The 22,962-nt window shown below is 39.2% G+C and overlaps 1 protein-coding gene across 2 annotated transcripts in view; it reads right to left on the bottom strand.

Moving 5' to 3' along the window:
- The window catches only part of srgap3 (SLIT-ROBO Rho GTPase activating protein 3), a 58,706-nt gene extending 43,003 nt beyond the window's left edge, over nt 1–15,703 (bottom strand). For both annotated transcript variants that reach the window (XM_034082387.2, XM_034082388.2), the window contains exons 1-2: nt 15,138–15,703; nt 2,415–2,610 (exon numbers count right to left, since the gene is read on the bottom strand). In XM_034082387.2, coding sequence (XP_033938278.1) covers nt 2,415–2,610; nt 15,138–15,201 — 260 coding nt within the window. In that variant the 5' untranslated portion in view covers nt 15,202–15,703. The remainder of the gene's footprint in view (nt 1–2,414; nt 2,611–15,137) is intronic.
- Nucleotides 15,704–22,962: the final 7,259 nt, after the last annotated feature.

Here is a 22,962-nt window from a genome sequence, read left to right as displayed (position 1 = left end):
TTGCTAATGAATCTGCACTGGGAGGGTTCAGCCAACAGACTGTAACTGTGATCCAGCACATACGGAAGTCTGCCCTGGTCAAAATGACTCAAGTTTAACGCTCAGTTTTGATAGCTCTCTAAAACATATACTGTAAGTTTAACTGGCACAAGATACTATGATGTCCTGAAGTACTCCTGGGACGATGTGAAATGTCTTGTCTTGTAAAATAATGGTTTACAAGATTATCTTAATAATCATCAAAATATACTTAAAACTCTTAAAATGCCACTAAACCAATTTTATTTAATCACAAGACATGGGAACATCCTTTTAGTGAAAACCAAGATCAAGCAAACGATCATTAATATCAATCAAGTCAATAAAGGGATCAAATCCAAAATACTCTTTTTGATTGTGCTTATGCATGGTTGGGATTTATGAGTGTTTTTTTTTGTTGACAAACCCACAAATTGTGTTAGCAAAGTCCCATTTTTGGTGGCTTGCTATAAACTAAACTTCACTAAAGTGGGAGGAAGGGCACAGTACAGGGCGTGTCACAGCTGATTACAAGGATTAGTGGTTGCCCGTCTGCTCACAGGAGTGCACATTACAAGGTGCAAACACGTTAAAAGCTTAAAAATACTCTCTTTGGATCAAATATTGGTCAGTTTGATACTAATGCACTCTGTAAAGAGTGCGTGTTGTACGAAGGACAGGTAACACAGATGTTAAGTGTGACTGATTACATCCTCTTTTTATGTCAAGTATGGGTGGTAGCCTCTCACCCACATTTCCTCTGTGGTTTCACTGGTCCAGTTTGGACCTTTAGCACATATTGTTCAACTCTGTGCATGCGTGTGTATGTTTGAACTATGTGTGAACTTGGACAATTATTGGCTTCGGTTTTTATTTTATTTGCCATGATCTCGGATAAAGGGTAATGTATTTTTATATACGGTATTTTTCAATAACACCTGCCGCCAGTGATTGGATAAAAATCCACTGTGCAGTCCAAAGGTTTAGCCAGTGTGTTGCAGCACAGCTCTGTCTAATATCAGCCATACTACAAGATTAAGACAGCACAGTGAAGCGCCTCAAACACATCTGGACTCAGTTACGAATTCAAATCCTCATCCACTTCACACACAGCTCTGCTGCGTACTGTACATTCACGTTCTATACACACACTTCTACCGTTCCTTATTCTGTGTCAGAGCGCCAATGAGCCCTTAGTGTGTAACTCAAGTAAAAATATTTAATAATCATAAGTAAACTCACAGAGAAGCCTTACTGGCATTGTCCAAACTCTCCAAATAAGAGCAGAAAGGTACTGCATGCATACTCTATGCTGCACAACCATATGCACATGTAGTAGTTTGCACTACCCCCTAATGTAATTAAACGTACCAATTGTTGATTCATTTACTGTATTTTATTGAATTCATATGGTACATGCATTTACTGTATCAGACTAAAAAGTCTGTTCACACCTGATAGCAAAATGTGTTAACATATTATTTTGTTTTCATTTGAGCATGCTGGTTATAATATTGTCGTGCCGCATAACAATGAACATTTAAGAGTTGGATAGATGTCTTCATATTACATACTTTAAGATTCTAAATATTAAATGTGAGGAACGCAGTCCTGCCAGTTCCATTTGCAAAATCTGAACATAGACTAAATAAATGTTAATGTAGATTATTGTCTAAGATCTGCTGCCAGGTCACAGTTGGGTAAGTGTCCCGTTTCCAGAGTAAACTAACAGAAATAACCTTGCCTGCTCGCCCCAGGTGCTGGACTGTTGGGACTGCAGTGCTTCATGTCATGCCCCGTGTGAGTCATGGTACCAAAGTGGTTGTTTCTGTGCAGAAGACATCTATTTTTTTGCACCAGCGTATTTCAGTGTTTCTAGAGCTGAACGTCTTAACAGTCTTTAACCTCTTTGATGAACTGCATCCTCAGCATCGCCCCAGAACCAGCTGAACTTTGAAGACGCCTTAAAGATGTTGACTGTAATAATGGATATTCCCTTACAGTACATGATCATGTTGGAGTCGTTTGTTGTATAGTTCTGCACTGTAATCAAACAAGGCACTGTGATTAGCAGCAGGGCTGGGTCCTACAGTCAGGCTATAGATAGAGAAGTGTTGAGAGGGGGATAAAGTCACTTTCCTGTCGTCTACAGTACATGTTGAAAGGAGAAAGGACACTAGCTTTATGAACATCAATCAGATATTATATTTTAAATAGAGCAGCTAGCAGTGTTTTTGTGGAGATGCACATAGAAGAGGATGCGTATGAGGTCAGTATTTTTATGTTTTTTGTAGACCATTCAATTAACCAACCCAACGCCCTTGCACACACACAGTACCTGCAACAGTTTGAGCAGCAACTGGCTGCATCTCCAGCCTGCAGGAAGGGACACTCACTTGAACTGTTGGTGTTCCCTGGAGCTGCGGATCTTGGAGGAGAACCTCTCGGCCAGTTTGTCTAAGCTGCGGGAGTATTCCAGTTCAATCTCTGACTTGCGGCGGAAGAACTCCTGCAGGTCCTGCAGCAGCTGGATCCGAGACTCGGACTGTTGCTCCAAACATTTGAACTGCTCCACCAGCTGGTTACGGATCTCTGTGCATCAAACACCAAACAAAGAGCATATTAGAGGCCTGTGTGTACTGCTGTCACAACATTGCACAACATTCTCAAAAACACATCATGATGATATTCTCAGATATTCTTCTTCGACAAACCATTTTTTTCTACATTGACACATACTGAAAGTGTTTGATTCTGATTGAAGACAAATATGTTAAGAGAAATTAAACACTACAGGTTATATAAATATAAAGAAAGTAGAAACACTCGTTAACACTATGAAGCAATCCAAAAAGGAATTGTTCGAAACACAACATGATGACTCATCTTTAGAAACCTGCTGACTTAAGACTTACATACATAGTTATAGTTAAAATCAGTTTTGATACACTCATTAGGATGGGACTTTTTGCACTACTCAAAATGTGCACTAATAATATTTAAAGGGAAAATACATGTAAAGCTTAAACTTGTCTTACATTTGTGAAAAAGCATTAAAAGCACAACATGTGATGTCACTCCGTGCAGTCCTGCAATCATCTACAATCTTCACACACTTTTGGTGAATGCAGTGAATCATCATGAAATGCAATGTTCTGAGCTTTGTTCATTCTACTTCTTCAGACCATCAGCAGCACAAAGCCTCTTGCTGAGCGTGGGAATGACCACTGAAACTCCATGCCAGGCTGTAAAGTGACGGTTGAGTGTAGTTCTGTGAGATCAAACTGATTTATTAAGAAACTAATGCACTCCCCCACTTGGAGCGAGTATAAGGGTTACATTTCGCCTTAAGAAGACGCTGCCAGGCAGACTACAGATCCTTCATGCCAGTAGAAACCCAGGAGAGAAACCCGAATCCTCTTTGTAGTGCTGTCATCAGCATGCCTTCACTCAGGAAGAGAGAAAGGCCTATTTTGCAGAACAGAAATGCAACCTGATGGAAGAGGCTACAGCAAACAGGATGAGTGGTGTCACTTCCCATGGGGAAGGAAAACTCCCACTAATGAACATCTCTTATTAGAAACCAAAATGTTGTTTGATCATCTCATATAAAAGAGGTTTTGTTGTCACATACAAACACTGCCTCAGTGCAGTGTACTGTGTCAAGTGTAAAAAAAAATGACAAGAATCCAAGATTACAGTACACCGAGCGGCGCTTCATCAAAGCACCTTCATGCTTTCAGTGTTTATTCTTGGTATCTTTAGGAATTATTCATGCAAACTTTGTGATGATAAAAGTGTGTATATCGTATGTGTAAGTCCTTCATTTAAAGCAATAGGAATACACAATCGTGTTATGTGCTGCAGAGAATTTATTTCCACCATTCCTAAATATTTGTTTGTATTGTCTTCAAAAAGTCTTCATGGCCATGCACTTGAAAGCGGCAGTTGAAAAATGGACTTCCTAAATCTAAGTCATTGCATGTTGTAACATCCGTGAGTTCCATTCATGAGTCATTGAAAGGACTAAGGATAGATTTATACATGAGCCATGGCAGCACCACTCTGCCAGGCAGATGAGCCGCTGACTGAATGGTGAAACCACTGCAGCGACACAGACTGTGTTTCCATAATGTCGGGGGTGTGATTTGGTCAGCCAAGCCCTCCTTGTGGATGCATGCAGACTCACACTGCCATCACTTTGAATTGCAACAGTGATGCTGTAGGGGCAAGCCTTTTTCCTCCCTGTGATGTCGTGCCGCCTGGCCTCTGCCTCGAGAGCGGCATGCTTCACTCTGTGGTTAACCATTGTCCCAGCCCTCCCCTTCACCCGGGGGCCTCCCTTTCCCTCTCAGCTCTGAGGGCTTAAAGCTCAGTTTTTAGTGGGACATACCACTTAACTTCTTCAATCCTGACAGAAATACTTTCCCAAAGATGCAGTTATGTTCCTTGTTTGATGTGTTTTTTTTTGAGTGTGCCAAAGCAGACGAGCCAAGAGAAATGCCCCAGGAAAATGTGACACCGATGTGCATGAGTGAAAAGGAGGACTTTTGAAAACACTCTTTCACAAAAGGGGAACTCTGAACCACCAGCTGCAGCTCTGCATTTGACAGATGAGTTGGAAAAATAGGTCATGCACACCAGCAGTGTGCCCTTCCCTCTCAGGAACCAAGAGAAACTGGAGAATTATTCCCTAAGTACTCCCAGCTCTTTGAGTGGGTTCAATGGCTGTGGATGTAAAAGATCTGTGAGGAGAATGTTTATGTAGTCCTGAAGTGAAAGTGAAAAAGACTGATGTTCATAATTGCCTTTCCTTGATTTGCCATGTAAACAAATACAATGACCACGGTTTATGGCATAGATAAAACTCTCAGTTAGGATTCTGATACTCAAAAAGTATTAGTGAGGCAAACCACAAAACATCAAGTGCTTCAAAAGATTAATGTTTGATATTTAGGATCTTTCATTTTCTATATTATCCTTAGCATAAAGGTCTTTGCGTCTGCACCCACAGCCTCATTCCTTGCTTCCTTTCTGACATGTATGTAGCAAGGCTTTGAACCACAAATTAAAATGCTACAGTAAACATGGATGCCCCACTTTCAGCTTATCAGCTCCCTTCTCATTTCAACAGAAAGATTAATCTAGATAGGTCACATAATAAAATCCCATATGCGAACATCACTGAATGTATGGAATGAAAAATAACTAGCAGCCAGTTAGACTATTAAAGTATTAGTGCGTCATGTATTAAAGAGCAAAACAGTAAATGTATTAAAGTTATTGACCCCATTATTTATTTCAAACTGTGTCTGAGAACAATTTGAGTTGATTTCAAGGCAAATTCTCAAAGTCCAGGTGGGATTATTTGGGCATCCTACCAAAGAAACGATGTATTTGATTCAAAGTCATTAAATTAAACATTCATGTTGTTGCTTGATTACACATCAAGCTATAATTGGTGGCAGACCTACTGCGTTTTGCCTCTACTGTATGTCTTTCTATTTAAAGATGAAGCCATCTGCTTTTTCTTTTTTTGTGGAGAACCGAGTTGGGGGTTATCTTCAGATAAAAAGGCCGATGGAGAAAAGGGGGATGAGGAGCAGCAGAAATATGTTCAAAGTCTGGTGGGATCATCCAAAACAAGACCACAATTATTTGTCTGGATCATGATTTAATCATTTCAAGCTTTATAACAGGCTATAATTGAAGGACCTTGTGACAGTATCATATAATTAGATTGTGTCTTGTGTAATTGAGCTTATTGTGAACCTTTTGCTTCTAGTTCTGTTATATGAAATGGAAAATGGGTTTTCTGTGTCATTCTAGTCGTTTCCCATAACAAAGAAAAAACAGCTTCTGAGCTGTTTATTATTAGGCTATAATTATAAAGTACACTGCCTCTCCCTCTAAACCTTGCAATACTGTTTAGTAAAAGCAAAAGTAAGTCCCAAAAGCTGAAATAATCAAAATACAAATTAGTAATCAGTGTCTTTCTGTGATACTAAACTAATGATGGAGCAATATGTTTGCAAGAGTTGTCTGCCGACCACTGGGATTTAGTCCGTACGTACGGACCATAACTACAATTCTTTTAGTGGAGAGCATGTTGGGATGAAAGAACGTTTTTTTGTGTGCATAATGCATATACATATTCATGCAAATTGTATCATCAATTTAAGATCTTACGCGAGTCTGATTATCTCGCTGAGGTCAATAGTCATAATGTTCTGCACAGTGGTTCATTACTGCTGCTCTGTAAATTATAGCTTCATTATGAAATGTACTGTATATGACATGTTATGAGAGCACACAGTATTAATTCATGACATTCCCAACCTCGAGTCCATACATCACTGTTATAGCCCTAACCCTTCCACTGGACACCTGCTTTAAAATATAATTGCCCTACACCGTTTGAGGACAGGAATTGAAAGCTCAGTGAACACTTGTCTCCTCACAGCACAGGAAACAATCTGAAAACAATACTAGAATGTTGGAGATCCCTAAACTTTGACCCTTAGAGACAAAATCCTGCATTGGCAGCTGTGTTGCCGCCTAGTATGGTGGTGTTTCGAGGATGAATAACTGAAAACTCTCTACTGTTGCACTCCACCCAATATCATATGTGAGCTGAACTCCTTCAACATGTCTGTATAACATTTGATTAACAGAGCAAGTAAGCTTCAATCATTAATATGCACTATGGAAGTATTAAGAGACATTTTTGAATGATGAATAGAACTAAATGTTTTTTGACTTAGGCTATTGGGTTTTTTGGACCTATTTACCAAGCACAGAACAGTCCTTGTCCAGCTGTGAAAGTTCAGAGAATCTGTGTTTGGCTGGAGTTTAGGGTTGTTTTTATTGAGTGATTCCATATATTGGTTATTCTAAATGAAAAAATCAAAACTCTTGGAGCTCTCAGAGTGCTTTGTCAGATCTTACTTTTACAAAAGTACAAGTATTTTGCATCTGAAATGTAAAGTTTTCTTTCTGGCCCATGCTACATCCTGCCCATAAATCATAAGACATTTTCTGTGATGGTGCAGACAAACAAACAAACAAAAAACCTAACCTAAGATTTAACAAAGGCGGTGTGCCATATTTTGTCAAAAAAAATAGCATTTGGAAAGTTGGACAGGCAAAAAAGGCCTCTGCTATACAAACAAAAAAACATGTTATAATCCAGAAAGAGTTTTGCCTCCTCTGTTCAACTTCATTTGTAATATGTTTTTTTTAAATGATTTTTTGTTTGCCTTTATCTAAATGAATGTCCTTTTTCTCAGCGCTTAAAAAGGTATAATTGCCTCTGATGTACGACAGACAGATTTATGGGCTGAGAACAAGACGTCGCTTATGAGGTTATACAAATAAAATGTGTGCCTCCTTCTGGAGTCAATCCAGGGCACTAGTGGTGAAGCACTGTTGCAGCATTTTCCTGCAAGTCTGCTGTTTAAGAGGGCCATGTGATGTCTTGACGCAATGAAGTCAAGATAACATGGAGTGCAGTGAGTAAGAGGGATTTTCTGCAGAGCATCCCGGGGGCAGCAGGGGAAGCCAGGCTGCCAGAGGAGGAGCAGGAAAGATGGATTGTTTTACTGCAGCGCAATGAAGGTCAAATATAATCTCGCAAATAGTGGGGTTTCAGTGGAATGTTGTGCCTTCTTTACGAATGATTGCAGCTATGTCTAGCATACCTGCGAGTGATTGAATGACTCAACAAGAAGCAGTCATTCCTCTTCGTGTTTTAAGATATTGGTGCAGTCAGAGTGGAGGAAAGAACTTCATGTCGCAGTGTAATGGAGATCAATTATAAATCATAACCAGCCTCACAAGGTATTAAACACTTTGAAAATCACGTCCTTGGGCATTCACATCAGCATGCAGTAACACACGCATACACACCAGACACAAGCCCTTCAGAGCCAAATATTTCATAACCTAATCCCCAACTCAGCTCTGCAGTATCTGGGCTCTACACTATAGACACTTGGGCAAGACACTTCACCTGAACTTACTCCTGTGGGTATTGTCCACAGTGACCATTGCATGTATAAAAAATGTGTGTAATGTGTGTATTTGTAAAGCGCTTTGAGCACTGGAAAAGCGCTATAATAAATGTACGGAATTATTAGAGACAAATTCACATGAAAAGCAGACACACATACAAACATAACCCTTATCCAGACCTCTATTCATCCCCTCTGTTCATTAATAACTTGTATTATTCATTAGACTCATAATACAAGTTCCAGTCGTTAAATTAATCCCCCATTTCTTGGTTCGTTTTAAGTCCCCTAATGATTAATGCAATTTTTTGATTCACAAGGGCACGTCCCCGATGTCAGTGCAGGCTCTTCTCTGTCTGTCTTTATCTCGCCTGTTACCTCCTTACCCCTGACTGCTGCAGCACATGTACTGAAAGATAAGACAACAGGATCTGCAACCAATCAATGGCTGAGCAGAGGTGAACCAACGGAGCGTCTGACAGCAAGATGTCAGCTGTCAGTCTCTGGGTCGTCCCTCACTCTTAATCTTCCCCTCCTAATTATCTGCTGGTTTATCCAATTTTCTACTAGATGTTCTGTCAAACAAAAAATCAATCAAATGAGCTTATCTAATGCATGGTTTCCCCTCACTTGCCTCTAAATGGAAATGAAAGCTATTTAGGTAACTGCTTCTTGTCATGAAAAACAATCTGTTACAATGAGCTTGTTGATAAAGAGCTATTTTGTACGAGCCTCGAAAACAATGATAAACGCTAAACCCCACTGCTTTGAAGGAAACTTCCAACTCATGATGACAGTGAAATAAACTTTAACGATCAGTTGTTGCTCTGCTTCACAGTGCAAATTATCGCTGGCTGAAATTGATTTCCTCTCTGGTGCCTGTGTCACCGTCACGTGTCTGCACATTATACGAGTCTGATGCCTCAGAGAAGCATGAGCGTTTCAACTACATCCGGAAACATGCCCTTTCCGAGTCTAGCTGTCCATCATTGCCGTTTCCAGGATCCAACTCTGCAGGACCAGGGTGAATGGTGTCTCCATGGCAACACAGGCGTGAACCAGTCCCCGGGGAGCAGCTTATCAGAGGAGAGGCGGAGTCTGATGGATGTGGACAGGTGGAAGCATTGAGTGAGGATGCACGTACGACATGGTTTACGTATGTAAAGCTGATGAGGTTCCCACTGATGAAAGCAATCAAACTGATTTCACTATTTCCTCCTGAACACTGATTGCATTGAATGCAAATAAAATACTTCCAGCGCATATGGTTATCAGAAATACAATGGAAGTTTTAAATGACTCAATTGATCCTATTAATTATAAAGTAGTGTGTGATCCAAGATCACCACAAGGACAGCTCTTCACTTTCTCAAAGTAGGTGAAATAGAGTAAAGTTCAGTTGAAATAAGATTGACAGAGAATAAAGCCTCTCCTTATGCTCTGCACATTCTGGGGGACACCATCATTACAGTCAACTGTGAAATAGAAATAAACCTATACTGTTTATCATAAAGAATAAATAGCATAGAGGGTTGCTGTTTATTTTTACGTTATTTTTTTTACTAATCTAGCAATGAAATACAACACCTTGGGCTTTAAGGGAAATGAATCATTAGTTGATGTTCTACAGTAACTAAATCAATAAAGTAACAAAATGCCACAGTTTTGTGTAAAATAATGAACCTGTGCCATATGCTTCTATTTCTACCATCAGTGGTGGGTGAGAGGGATTTGTGAGCTGTAAATAGGTACGCTTTTTAATTATCTAAAGTCTATAGGGGGACCTGTGAATCATGGGTGCATAATAAAGTTAATTTAGCAGGTCCCATGCCTGCACTAGAAGAGCTTAACTAATTAGTATATCAAATAGTCAGTTCTTTTTTTAACTCCCTGTTTCCTCTGTTTCTAAGGTTACAGTCTCTCAGCAGGAAGTATGTTTTAATTTGTTTCTTTCCTGTATCAACTATTGCTTCATCTCACCATGAATGCTTGTTGGGTAATGTCATAATTCCCTTTAACTTTTAGATTTAATTGTATTCCCTTCATCTGTGTTATTCAAAGCTGGTAAGTCGTAGGCATTGTGGTACTTTATTGTCCTTGAGACCCAATGAATTTCTTCAGATACACTTATGAAACTTTATTTTGAATGCTTAAAAAAACAAAACACGAATAGAGCCATAATCACTTTCAAATGAGGTCAAAGTAATTTCTCGCACACAGAGCATGATGGCAATATTTACCAGATGAATTGTCTGCTGTTTGTGTCAATATCCAATTGCGAACATTATGTATATCTTCACAACTAAAGGCAAAATACATTTAGGAGAACATTTAGTCCCCCTGCAAACAGCAGTGCATTACTCGACTCATAACACAATCATGCTGTGGACAGCTACACTTCTCCAGACAGTATTCTTTCAGCACACAAGACTGAAAGCAAAGAGAAGTGAAATCATGCACTGTCTGGCACCAAATAACTAATAAAAGGAAACTGTTTTTCTGTCTCAATGAACCCTTGTCTACTTCATCAATGCCAGCACACGAACAAAAAAACTATTCTGAGCCTGTTTTAAATGATAATCCATGGCTGGCAGATCACCCGTGTTATGAAAGGCTGATTATCTACTGAGTTCTTGTGAAATGGACAGAACAAACTCTCAATTTCTTAAGTGACAGCTGCATCCATCATTCTGAGATTACAGACACCAAAACAGAGACAGCAAAGTCAGGAGGACTCTGATACAAAACGATTGTATAGTGCATAATGTGGTACAGTATGGCAGGAAAGTGTTTGAAGGGTTACGATAACAGGTGATGTCTACACTTGTTGCCACATTTGCTAATATATTGTACATCTTTGATAGAGACAAAAGAAGAATTAACATAAGATAATGAAGACTTGTTGGCTCTTATATTACCATGAGAAATATACATTTTGTTCCTGTTAATAAAACATAATGTGGTCCATAAAGAATAGTTCAATGTGCTTACTCACAGAGATTTGATGAGAGGATTGATCCCAATCTTATATGTGTATTTTAAGTATTATGCTAATTTAGCTTAGCAAAAAGACTACAAACAGGAAGGAGGGGCAAGAAAAAGGTATTGTGTGAATAGTTATAACGTGTTTTTTAGTGACCTTTATATGCAGAAAGGACAGAGTGAGGCTAGCTTTCCTCGTGTTTCAAAACTAACACACCAGATATGTTTAAACCTTCTCATCTATCCATCGGCATGAAAGTGAATATGAGTTTTATTCAAACTTCTCCTTTAAGACCAAGTGTATATAAATAACATGAAATCACACAATCTTAACTGAGTCAGCAACTTCAGCTGCCAGTTTGTTCAACTCGTCGCGACCAAGGCACACAAACAAACCAACCCAGTATATAACACAACATGTATTGGATCGTAAAATAAACAAGCTGTTGCAGAACATATTATTCTGTCTAAATAGATAGAAGATGTCCGCGTAAATGTTCTCTCACTCAGCAGCAGGTTTGCCAAACAAGCTGCCGGTGAGTCAGTGCCACCACTTCTCTCCTACACTGTTAGTTTTTACACGGACAGCTTCATGCTGCCCAGCAGGATGCTAATAGCTACCTAACATCACATGATGGTACATCTGATGTATTTTGATGCCATTTAGACACATTTTCAGCATCTCATAACCAACATATTCAGTGCCAGTAATAAGCCTATCATAAGGTATTTCTTCAATGTTGGAAAGTTCGAATAGACCACATGATGAGTAATCATTGGTGCTTTTCCAAATAAAATAAAAGAACTGTAATTAGTTTTAAACATTAACCTCAATCAGCAGATCTGTCTGTAGCCTGGAGCATCAACAAACAGACCAACCTGGTGTCTCACGTAAATCTAATCAGCATTTAACCAAACTGACAACACTTTTTTCAGGTCTTTAGAAGGATCATTATATAACACGACACACACAGTATGTTCATTTTGATGTAAGTGATGACAGGTATGGTTTTAGACCACACTAGGTACACACTCCATGCAGAGCACTTACATATTGTTGGAAATATGGTCAAAATGGTCAGGTTTTTATTAGGTTGGCTTAGAAGGTCACATTTGTTTTCATTTAGTCTGGCAGAAAAAGGAACTGGCATAGACCAGCAAAAGAAAAAACCTAAACCCAGAGGTGTGAAGCCCACCCTTCCTTCTCAGTATCACCTCAAGTTTGTCTAAGTGTGTGTGTGTGTGTGTGTGTGTGTGTGTGTGTGTGTGTGTGTGTGTGTGTGTGTGTGTGTGTGTGTGTGTGTGTGTGTGTGTGTGTGTGTGTGTGTGTGTGTGTGTGTGTGTGTGTGTGTGTGTGTGTGCGTGCATGCGTGCGTGTGTGTGTGTGTGTGTGTGTGTGTGTGTGTGTGTGTGTGTGTGTGTGTGTGTGTGTGTGTGTGTGTGTGTGTGTGTGTGTGTGTGTTTTCTGGAGGACACTAAAAAGTTTATATCGAAGCAGTTGCCTGCAATCATTTCCAAGATCTGAGCTATAGTTTGAAGCTTGGATGAAAACCAAGGAAAGGCAAATTAATGCTGGTGTAATTTTCCTACATCAAGCCAACACGTGTTATCATTGATCAAACATTTATCTGCAAAATGCTGCAGGAAAAATACAACTTCTAAGGATCCGGTAAGACAGAAAATGAGAAGGTGTAAAACGGTGCTGCACTCGTGCAATGAATAAGAAAGCTTTACAGAGGGGGATTCAGGGACCACAGCCAACAGAACAGGCCACCTGCTGTACCTCACGTCAAAGTACAGTAGGGCAAAAATATGTAAACAAAAGACCAATTTAATACAACTGAGCTGTGTGGAAGACAATGGAGTCAGAGTTATAGCCCGTGCATGTCATCACTGCCTCTCCCCACCGCTATCATCCTCTCTTTTTCTGAAGCGCCTACCAGTTAACTTATGGTCGCTGTTTGATATAATAAAACGTGATGGTTCAGTTCATCGTCGCTCTACTGATGTGGGAGTTTGAATTTATACTGAAGGCATATTTCAGCCTCAGAATCTGGAGTGTAAATGTCAAACAGCTGCTGATGGTTGAGCCCAGAGGGCATCACTTCACAAGCTCCCTATTAAACTGGCAAACAGGAGGAGGCAGAGCTGCAGTCCAGCAACCACATGGTGGTAAGTTACAAAACAGAGTTTAAGCTCCTCAGTCAGGCCCTCTCTGTTCAGCGTACGAGCCCTCTCTTTTCACATGCTAATGCAGGTTCTGCCAGCTGAACAGCTTGAATAAAGTGAACACCATCTCCCAAGGTCCTTCAGAGACCTCGGCTTTGGCAGCCAGCCTCAAGGGTCATCAAGAATTCATTAATAGCTGTGTGTTAAGATTTAAGCAGTGGTTTGTTACACTGCAATAGAGGAAATATAACATTGTGCTTCCACACCTGCAGACAATACATTTAAGGAGACCTTTATTAATGTGAGCATATATATTAAAATAGCATATTGACTGGCAGCGTTTCTTTGTTGTTAAACTGCTGCTGAAACCAAGTTTTTTTTAAATTGGATTTATTAGCCCATGCATAATAAAGCAACCCTGCCAACTTGTTATGACCCAATCAATGACACACTGATGATTTGGCCCCTTGTGCCATGTACACATTAACCATAAAGCAATAACTCACTGGAAGACAGGTGCAATTTCCAATCTCAATGTCATTACGGCTTGCTCACTGCCTGATTCAATTCATAATATTTCCATTGTTGTGAGGTGGTGGATTGTGGGAGCAGAGCCCTCTGTGTCTGTAGGCATTGCAACACACCAGCTGTGAATGAGAAACAAGCAGCGTTCTCCATAAATTAACATTAACTTGGTCCTCACACACTTCAAGGGCCTCGACTAATGCAAAGAGGCAGCACACAGGGCCTAGCTCAATGAAACAAGAGTAATTCTCCCATGACACAGTTGGATCAAAGATGAATAATTGATGCCTGAATTACCAAAAGATGGCCTGGAGTAAAGTGGAAAGCAGTAGAATAAGATATAATACATTTTCTGAATGACCAGTGCACGCCACAAGACAGAACTGAGGTTATAGAGCCACAGAAAGTCTAGGAGGTAGCAGCGTATATACAAAGAAGAATGTGCCTATAGAGGTATCCTACAAAGCCAAACGCTCTGAGCATCTAAAGGTCCGGACTGGAACATGACTCGGGGGATGATCAGCTGAAGCCCCAGAGGCGTAACATTAGTGAAACCACAGAGAGTAAGAGTGCTATAATGGGGCCTTCAAACTGAACCCTGGCTCCACTTGGAGAAATGACTGCTCATAACCAGTCTACTCTGCTTGTATGTGCAGTATGCCATTTCACTTTCAAACTAGACAGCAGAATTCATTTAATGCATATTTGTATTCAGCTTAAAGGGATTCTGAAATCTTGTCACAGGTAAAGGAGTCTCTGAAGACACAAGTCACAGAGTGTTTGATCCATGTTGCCAAGTGGAGACAGTCAATCACTATGAATCAAAGGCAGAACGTGAGTGGAGTGTGATCAGCTGAATTAACCCACATTGAAATCACACAAGCCATTACAGGACACTGAATATTAATAAATTGAATGCATTAAATCTAGCACCCTACATTTGACCAACATCTCATACCACAACATCCCCAGTTAGCAAAATAAATGGCCTAAATGTAAAACAATTAGTTGCACTGCACTGATTTAAAACAGGGATAATTTTACGCAGCAATAAAGCTGCACGACAATAAAGCTAACACTCATTGTGATAAATCAACATCAGCACAAAGAAATCCCTTTGGCTGATGTTGAATTAATGACAATCCTTGTCACACGAGATACAGACAAAAATAAGGGCTAGGTTTTCCCCTAGCTCTGATCCTCTTGTCATTGGGTTGACTGTCACGGTTTACCATATTTATCATATTGGGGAGAGTCAATCAATGCATGCTCTCTGGTTTAACGCTAATCCAGAGATGGAAAGCAGTATATTACAGGAATAAAAAGAACACAAATACAGGGAAGTCAGGCTGACAAACAGGCTGTTGGATGGGCAGCCTATGCAGAGACAATGCACACAGAGCGGACACACACATCACATCCACACCGCACCTTTCACTTGGGTCTCATAGTCCGCTATGATCTCCTTATCCTTCTTGTATTTCGTTGAAGACATCCTGCCACGGGTTTTAGGGTTACACCCTGTTTTTCGAGGACTGTCTTGGGTCTGAGGTGATGATCCCGGACTTGTAACGTTGCAGCGCTTTCCTCGTATTCTGTTCTAGTGGCCGTGCATTGAAGAAAACAAAAGCAATAATGTGTTGTATTTCCGCAGTCCGTTCAAAACACCCTATCAGTACAGAAATAACACACGAGCAAAGTCCAATGTTGCATTATTGTCTTTTTCTGCTCGGGTTTTCCCTCAGGCAGGGGAACCAAGTCCTCCTCCTCCTCCTCCTCCTCCTCCTCCTGGTACCAGTCCACTCAGTAGCTTCAGCCGGAAAAACAAAAGACACAAGCGAGCTCACAACTGTAATAACACCATGATGAAGAGAGCCGGGCGAACCATGGAGGTTTTTAAGCAGTCAAGACCCTGATTGTAGTAGATATTGTTAAAAGAACATTAAGTAACATGCGCACGAGCATCGAAGCAAGCAGACACCATTCGCTCTGACAAATTGCGCTGCAGGGGAACAGGAATTTAAAAGATCGTCACGTGAGCCTCCTCATATTGTCAACCACCCCTTCTTTCCCCCGCCCACCCAACCACACTCTCTCTCTCACACACACACACACACACACACACACACACACACACACACACACACACACACACACACACACACACACACACACATAGACATTTAATATGTATATAATATAAATGTAATCGTCGTCACATCATCATCATCATCATCATCATCATCATCATATACTGTATCATACCTGTAGGCCTGTCATATTTATGTTTCCTGAGTTAAAGAATCCTGACCATATAAGAACTTCCCCCTCTTCTGACTGCATTGCCATGGGAACCACACATTTGTACCTACATTTTCACCCTTCTGTTCATGAGTTGTGGCACATCGTAGCAGAGGTTGTGAAGGATAATCTCTGAAGCTCAGGTATGAAACACACTGATTCATTTTAGCCTATGAATGCACTGCTATGGTATCTGCATTGTTTTTTTAAAGGTTTAAAGGTAAATTGTCCTTTGTACGGTACCACCATTCATTGTTGCAAACAGGTATGTTGACATGCTTTCATTTACCTATTCTTCTCTGTTGGTAGAGCTGAGGCTTCCTATCATAGATTATTAGCAAGAATATCATGGGCAGAAAAATGTCTTTAGCCTGTATACCCATTTAAAAGAGAATAAAAACGTTTCATCTTACAAACTGTTGCAAATTATTGATGTGAAATATGAGCACAACCAAGATTAGTCCATGACAATAATACTCTCAAAGTACTGTAAAGATATGCATTTGTATTTTATTTGTTAAATGGTTTGTGTCAAAAAATGAATTCGGCTTGTTGAGCTCTAGATGTGTTTCTTGCAGGGAAAAAGCAGATTTAAATGCATATCATGAAGCAGATTGTCAAAGTGTTGTACTGACGGGGGCTGAGCGTGTTTCCTGACAGATACTGTCACCTGGGTGCTTCATCGTGTTTTTAACAGTCCATGGGACTCGGTTTGTGCCTGTCACCTCAGTTTTTCTCAGCTCAAGAGGGAACAGGCTTTTGACTCACAGTGAGGTGACTCCAACCTGCAGACTGCCACACTGTAGAAGCCCTCTGCACTTCATTTCCATCTGCACCACAAAATATCATGCATATTTCAAGCTGACAGGTGGGACGGCATTCGTAGGGATTCGTAACAAAATCAAACCAGGAATAATATCCACTTACACTTTATAAAAGCTTTAGGTTTTCAGTAATGGCTGCAAATGACTAGTCATTATTTTTGTGATTGATGTATTATATAAATTAACACATATTACGGCACAATCACCAAAAAGAGAGGATAACCACTGGCTTATAGTTTATTCATGAGTCTATTATGAGTTGTACTGTTAAGTTAGACAACACAATGAAGATATTACATTGCACAAATTAGGTGGAACAAGTCAATCTGAGGTTCTCAATTAACATTTACAAAGATGAGAAAGATGTCTACAGTGATTATCTCAATCTAGGAATATCCATTCACACAAAGGTAGGTTATACCCTCATGTTTTACCAGTAACGTCATGAGAAATCAGCTTTGATATCTTTGCTGGGCTTGTGATGTACAAATATATTTTCTGGCCTTTGAACACAGCATGCACAGCTGTCTTCTCAGGAGTAAAAGCCCCAAAGGAGTTTTTAGATGGGCACTATAACGTGTGTTTGTATCTGTGTTGTGTTCAGCAAGTCTTGATATGAAAGAGAGACAGCGAAAGGGTTAGTGACTTCCTGTGTTATGTGTCTCACTGCATCACAATGTATTTTGTATCTTTGCAGTTCCTGTGGTCTTAGTTGTTTGTTAGGCCTCATGTATCACCTACACGTCTGAGGAGAGCAGACACTTGTGACACATCAGCTGTGACAGAGAGGCCTGCTGGAGGGCCAGAGTGAGAGGCTGGATTCGGCTTTTGTTTTTGTTTACCACAGAAAAGTCAGTGGAGGTAACCTTTCTGCTGTCCCTTCATCCCTCCCACCGTCCCTCTGTTCCTCACCCTTACCTCTCTCATCAGGCATCTCAGGGGGGAAAGCCTGGGAACTGTGACTTCACTGTATTAATCGCACAAAGGTCCATTGTGAGATCCTTTTACTATTTATTTCTTTAGAACAAGAGTGGGAACTGCTCTTGTTTCCAGACCCAATGTGTAAAACAAATCCACCCTGTGATACAGTCTGCATGGGCCTGAATGCTGTTAGAATAGATAATCATTTATTAGGGGTGAGGCATGCAAATTAATGCAATATAGGTAAGCAACAGATTTGACATCACTTTATTAGATGTCAATGTCTACAGTTCACTTTTTACCTTTAAATTAAACATTGCATGTGGAAGTGTCTAGAGTTCATGCTGTGTTAAGAAAAAACACATTAGTGAGATTTAAATTGAAGGTGATCCACTAAGTGTTTATCAAAGCTGTGGGAAATAAGACAGAAGATAAGCCTTTAGCCTTTGTTTCTGATATTGTCCTTCTTCTTCAAACAGAGGAATCTTTGTACAGACATGTGCAACCCATTCCAATAAATCTCATAATTTCACCCTTTTAAATGTAAAATATCTTTGGCCTGTGGGAATCTTGAAATAGGCAGCATGTGAAACAGGTTCAGCACTGATACAGAAATATGTAATTGCAGCCGAATGGGATATACTTTCCATTATTATTTAAATGTTATTTTATCTTGTTCTAATAACTTTTAAATTCTATTTTATCATGTTTTATCACCACTGTAAAGCGTCTTTGAGCACCTGGAAAAGCGCTTCGAAATGCAATGTATTATTATTATTATTATTATTATTATGCGATATAATCATGGAATAATAAAGTCAGCAAACTAAGAACATATACAACAAATGAGTGATCTTCGCGATCCCCATTAAAGTTGTGTAGTTCGACCGGCTCTACTTTCTGATAGCTGTAGTGATACATGTATTAGAAGCATCATAAAATGGCTTGAATGGCACATGACTGTGGACAAATATGAAGTGGATTTCAGGTTGTGTTCACTGTTATGTTTTCTTTCCTGTCAGTTAAGGTTCTGAATACAGTATTTTGTAATAACGAATTGAAATTGAGAACTATGAAATGCAAAACACTGAAAAGCGCAGTCTGTAGCTATATTCTTTGGATGCCGTTTTACACTGTGGTTATTCAACAATTGAGCACTCACGCTGAGAAAGAGATGTCTAGTTGATATGCACATTTCTTTCCAGAGAGGTATGTGTGGTGTCTAGACATTTGTGTTAAGTTAATTTATTTAGTTCAGTCCTTTTGTCTTTTGCTTTGTCTTGTGATTTCCTGTTTTATTTTGTAGTAACCTTTCCCTCTCGTTTCAGAGCATTCCTGCCCTTGTGTGTTTTCCCTCCAGTGTGATTGTCAGCCCCTCCCTTAATTGTTGCCACCTGTTTCCCCTTACCTAGTGTGTGTATATATAGTCTGCGTCTCCCTTTGTCCTGTGCCAGTTCGTCTTGTCTCGTCAAGCCTGCCAGTCATTCCTTGATCGTGTTAAGTATATTTTTGATAGACTCTTTTGGTTTAATTTTTGATAGTCCATGTAGATGTTTTTGTTTAGAGTTTTGATCCTCCAAGTGAGCGTTTTGTGTTTTGACCTTAATTAAAAGACCTTGTTAATCCTGACCTGTTTCTGGTGTTGTGCGTTTGGGTCCTGAGCCTTGTGACATTCTTAACGGTATGCTCCTATCGCTGCACATGTGCTTCGAGCCTAACCAGTATTACCACACTGAGAGAAGGATCTGAAGAATAATCTCAGTGAGGGTCCTCTCAACATTCAGGGAACATCCCAGTATGAAATCCCACAGGGTTTATCATACTGACAGCTTTGAGGATATTCCCCCATTATTCCCTGTATTTCTTTTCTCTACATTGCATGTTACTACAGCTGAGGTACATGTGAGGAGAGAAGCATCTCCCCACTTCTGCCTGTATGGATAACACCTGAATTACACATAAGTCAAACAGGACTCTCTGTTTGATGTTCTGTCAAAGCAGCAAACCCAGGAATAGCTCTACTTTTTACTTTGCATTTATTTTCATTTATTGTGCAAACTCTAGTTTTGAAGAGTCTTTGCTTATTTGTTGTGTTGCTAATGTGTTTATCATTGAGTCCTCAATAGTTTTGAAGAGTCTGCTCTGTGCAACCCTGGCCATCTGTTTTGCAATACTTTTTGTTCCCCGACATGAACACACGCCCAAGTGTCTGTCGTACTTCGCACTTACTAATAAGTTGGAAAGAATGAAGAAGTTGACCTGAATAAAGTTAGAAAAATTACAAGTAGTTTGTGTACAGTGTGGAGACATAACTCAAGAAAAGCTATGTTGTTCCTTGTCAGAAGAAGACTTGCAGATAAAACATTTAAGAAATATCCTTTCATCCTAATTAAGTGCTTTTAATTTAACAGCGGATTAGAAAACTGGTAAATATAAAAGCTTTTCTCTTTATTTTATCCACAGGTGTTTGCTAATAGAAAATACAAAATGAAAGCTGTTTCTTCCACTGCCCAGAGGTTCAATTAATCACCCAAGGAAATGTAACACAGAGAAAAATACATGTTTTATTATCAACACTCTTACATAAACCAATCACAAATGGATATTATGGGAGACAATTAAACAGCCAAGATGCCTGAACTGCAAACGTGAGAGACTGCACTTTGTTTCATCTAAAATAACATCAATCAGTTTATTTCGCTATAACTACTATTATACACAATTCAATAGTCACAATCTAGTTGCAAATTGTCACTATGAATAGACTTCCTGATGTGATATAAATTAAATCTCCTATAGTGACAGGAACATTATTTGCTATTTTTTAAAGGGTATACAAATCATTCATTTGAATATCAGGAGTCTCTTGCTCAAAATTGATTTACTTCGGATATGGGTTGTCCTACATAAACCTAAAATCATCACACTCTCTGAAACTTGGCTTAATAGTAACATTTCCGATAGTGAACTACAAATCACAAATTATTTGCTTTAAAGATCTGATGGATGCACCAGGGGTGGAGGTGTGGCTATTTGTCTCCTCTGACCTTGTGACTGAGCTAATTGTTGCTAATTCTATAGAGCCTCTACATTTTGAATGCTTTTTTCTTAAAATAATTGTTCATGAAAATAAATGCTTAACTATTGGTAGCATCGATAGGCCACCTTCTTCACTTGCAGAGTCTTTTAACCACATAATTGACACTATCAACTCCATTTCCTGCGGAAATGAAATAGTCTTGCTTGGTGATTTCAACAAAAATTGGTTGGATAAATCATCTGAAAGAGAGAAAAAACTTTTCAGTAGTCTAAATGTTAAACAGCTAATTAATGAGCCAACTCGTATCACTCTTAGAACCCAATCTCTGCTTGACTGGATACTGGTGTCACACCCTGACATAATCTTAAAAGCTGGTGTCATGTCCGATTGCTTCAGCGATCATTCAATTGTTTATTGCATATGGAAAATCAAATTAATTAAACTGCCTCCAAAACTAGTCAAAATCAGACAATATAAAAAATGTAATGTTGATTTATTTATTAATTATGTTGTTGCCCTTAATTGGGACAGATTTCAACTAATACCTTTTGTTTTGTTTCTTTTTGGCTTTGTCTTTGTTTTTGTTTTGTTTGTCTACCCTCCCTCCCAAATGTAAAGCGTCTTTGGGTTCAAGAAAAGCGCTATAGAAATAAAATATATTATTATTATTACAAGATGCTTGGGATTTTCTGCATAAAGATCTCACTGATGAACTGTCATGAACAAACATGCACCTGTGAGAACGGTTAAGGTCAAAGGTCAACATCTCCCTTGGATCAATTCTGAACTCCTCAGTCTCTTTAGGGAAAGGGATAAAGCATGGTCGATATATCGTCATTCAAGAACTATAGCCGATTGGGAAGTATACAGGCATCTTCGAAATCTCAGTAAAACCCGAAATGCTAAATCCAACTACTATAAAGAATCTCTCACATCGGACATTAAGAATCCCAAGCAATTTTGGACTAAAATTAAATCTATTTTAAATAAATCAGGTAAACATTCTATTAATAAAATAAGAACTGCTGATACAATAATTCATGACCCATTATCCATTGCACAAATATTTAATCAACATTTCGCTAATGTATGTTCCACACTACTATCTGACTCCTATTTGACGACTGGTATTTCTAATAGTAATTCATACTGCAACAGTTCTTTTTCTTTTAAGAAGATTCTACCACAGGAAGTTCATAATGCTATCGCAGACTTAAAAGTGGATGGCAGTGCAGGACTCGATAGTACTGTATAGAACAGGTTCATAAAATTAACGTCCCATATTCTCATGTGCCCACTTGCTGATTTGTTCAACCTGTCTTTGTCCACCTGTGAGTTGCCGACTATTTGGAAATGTGCACGCATCATTCCACTCCATAAAGGTGTTGATTTACTTGATACAAATAATTATAGACCAATCTCTATAATCTGTTCTATTTCCAAAGTTTTGGAGAAAATAATTTATAATCAACTGTCACATTATCTCAATACTTATAATATTTTATCTCCGGTTCAATCTGGCTTTAGGCCTAATCACTCCACAACAACTGCCCTACTTACATTTTCGAATGACTTGTACTCTGCTGCAGATGATGGTGAACTCACAGGCGCCATTTTTATTGACTTGACAAAAGCCTTTGATTTCGTTGATCGATATCTGCTCTTGGATAAACTTCACGGCATTTGGCCTTTCTAATAATACAGTGTTATGGTTTAACTCGTACCTTCACAATAGAAAATAATGTGTGGTTGTTAATAGAAAACAGTCTGACCTGTTGATCCAACAAAAGGGTGTAGCCCAAGGATCAACTCTGGGCCCACTTCTGTTTGCTATTTACATAAATGATTTACCTTCTTGTCTCATTAATTTTCATACTCACCTTTATGCTGACGACACTGTCATATACATCCAAATCTGACTTTTCACAAATTCAGATTTCTCTTCAATCGGATTTTAATATCTTACAGGACTGGCTATCACACAATAAACTACTGCTCAACAAAACAAAATCTTATACCATGGTCTTTAGTACCAAGCAGAAGCTCAAATCCAAACCTAATGTAGTAATAAAATGTAAGGATGGCACTTCTCTGCATAAAGTTGATAGCTTTAAATATCTTGGTGTATGGCTAGACTCTGAACTTTCATTTAAACTACATATAAAGCATG

The sequence above is a fragment of the Pseudochaenichthys georgianus genome, chromosome 5 (genome assembly GCF_902827115.2).
Source record: "Pseudochaenichthys georgianus chromosome 5, fPseGeo1.2, whole genome shotgun sequence".
NCBI lineage: Eukaryota > Metazoa > Chordata > Actinopteri > Perciformes > Channichthyidae > Pseudochaenichthys > Pseudochaenichthys georgianus.
This window is presented reverse-complemented; position numbering and strand designations above follow the sequence as displayed.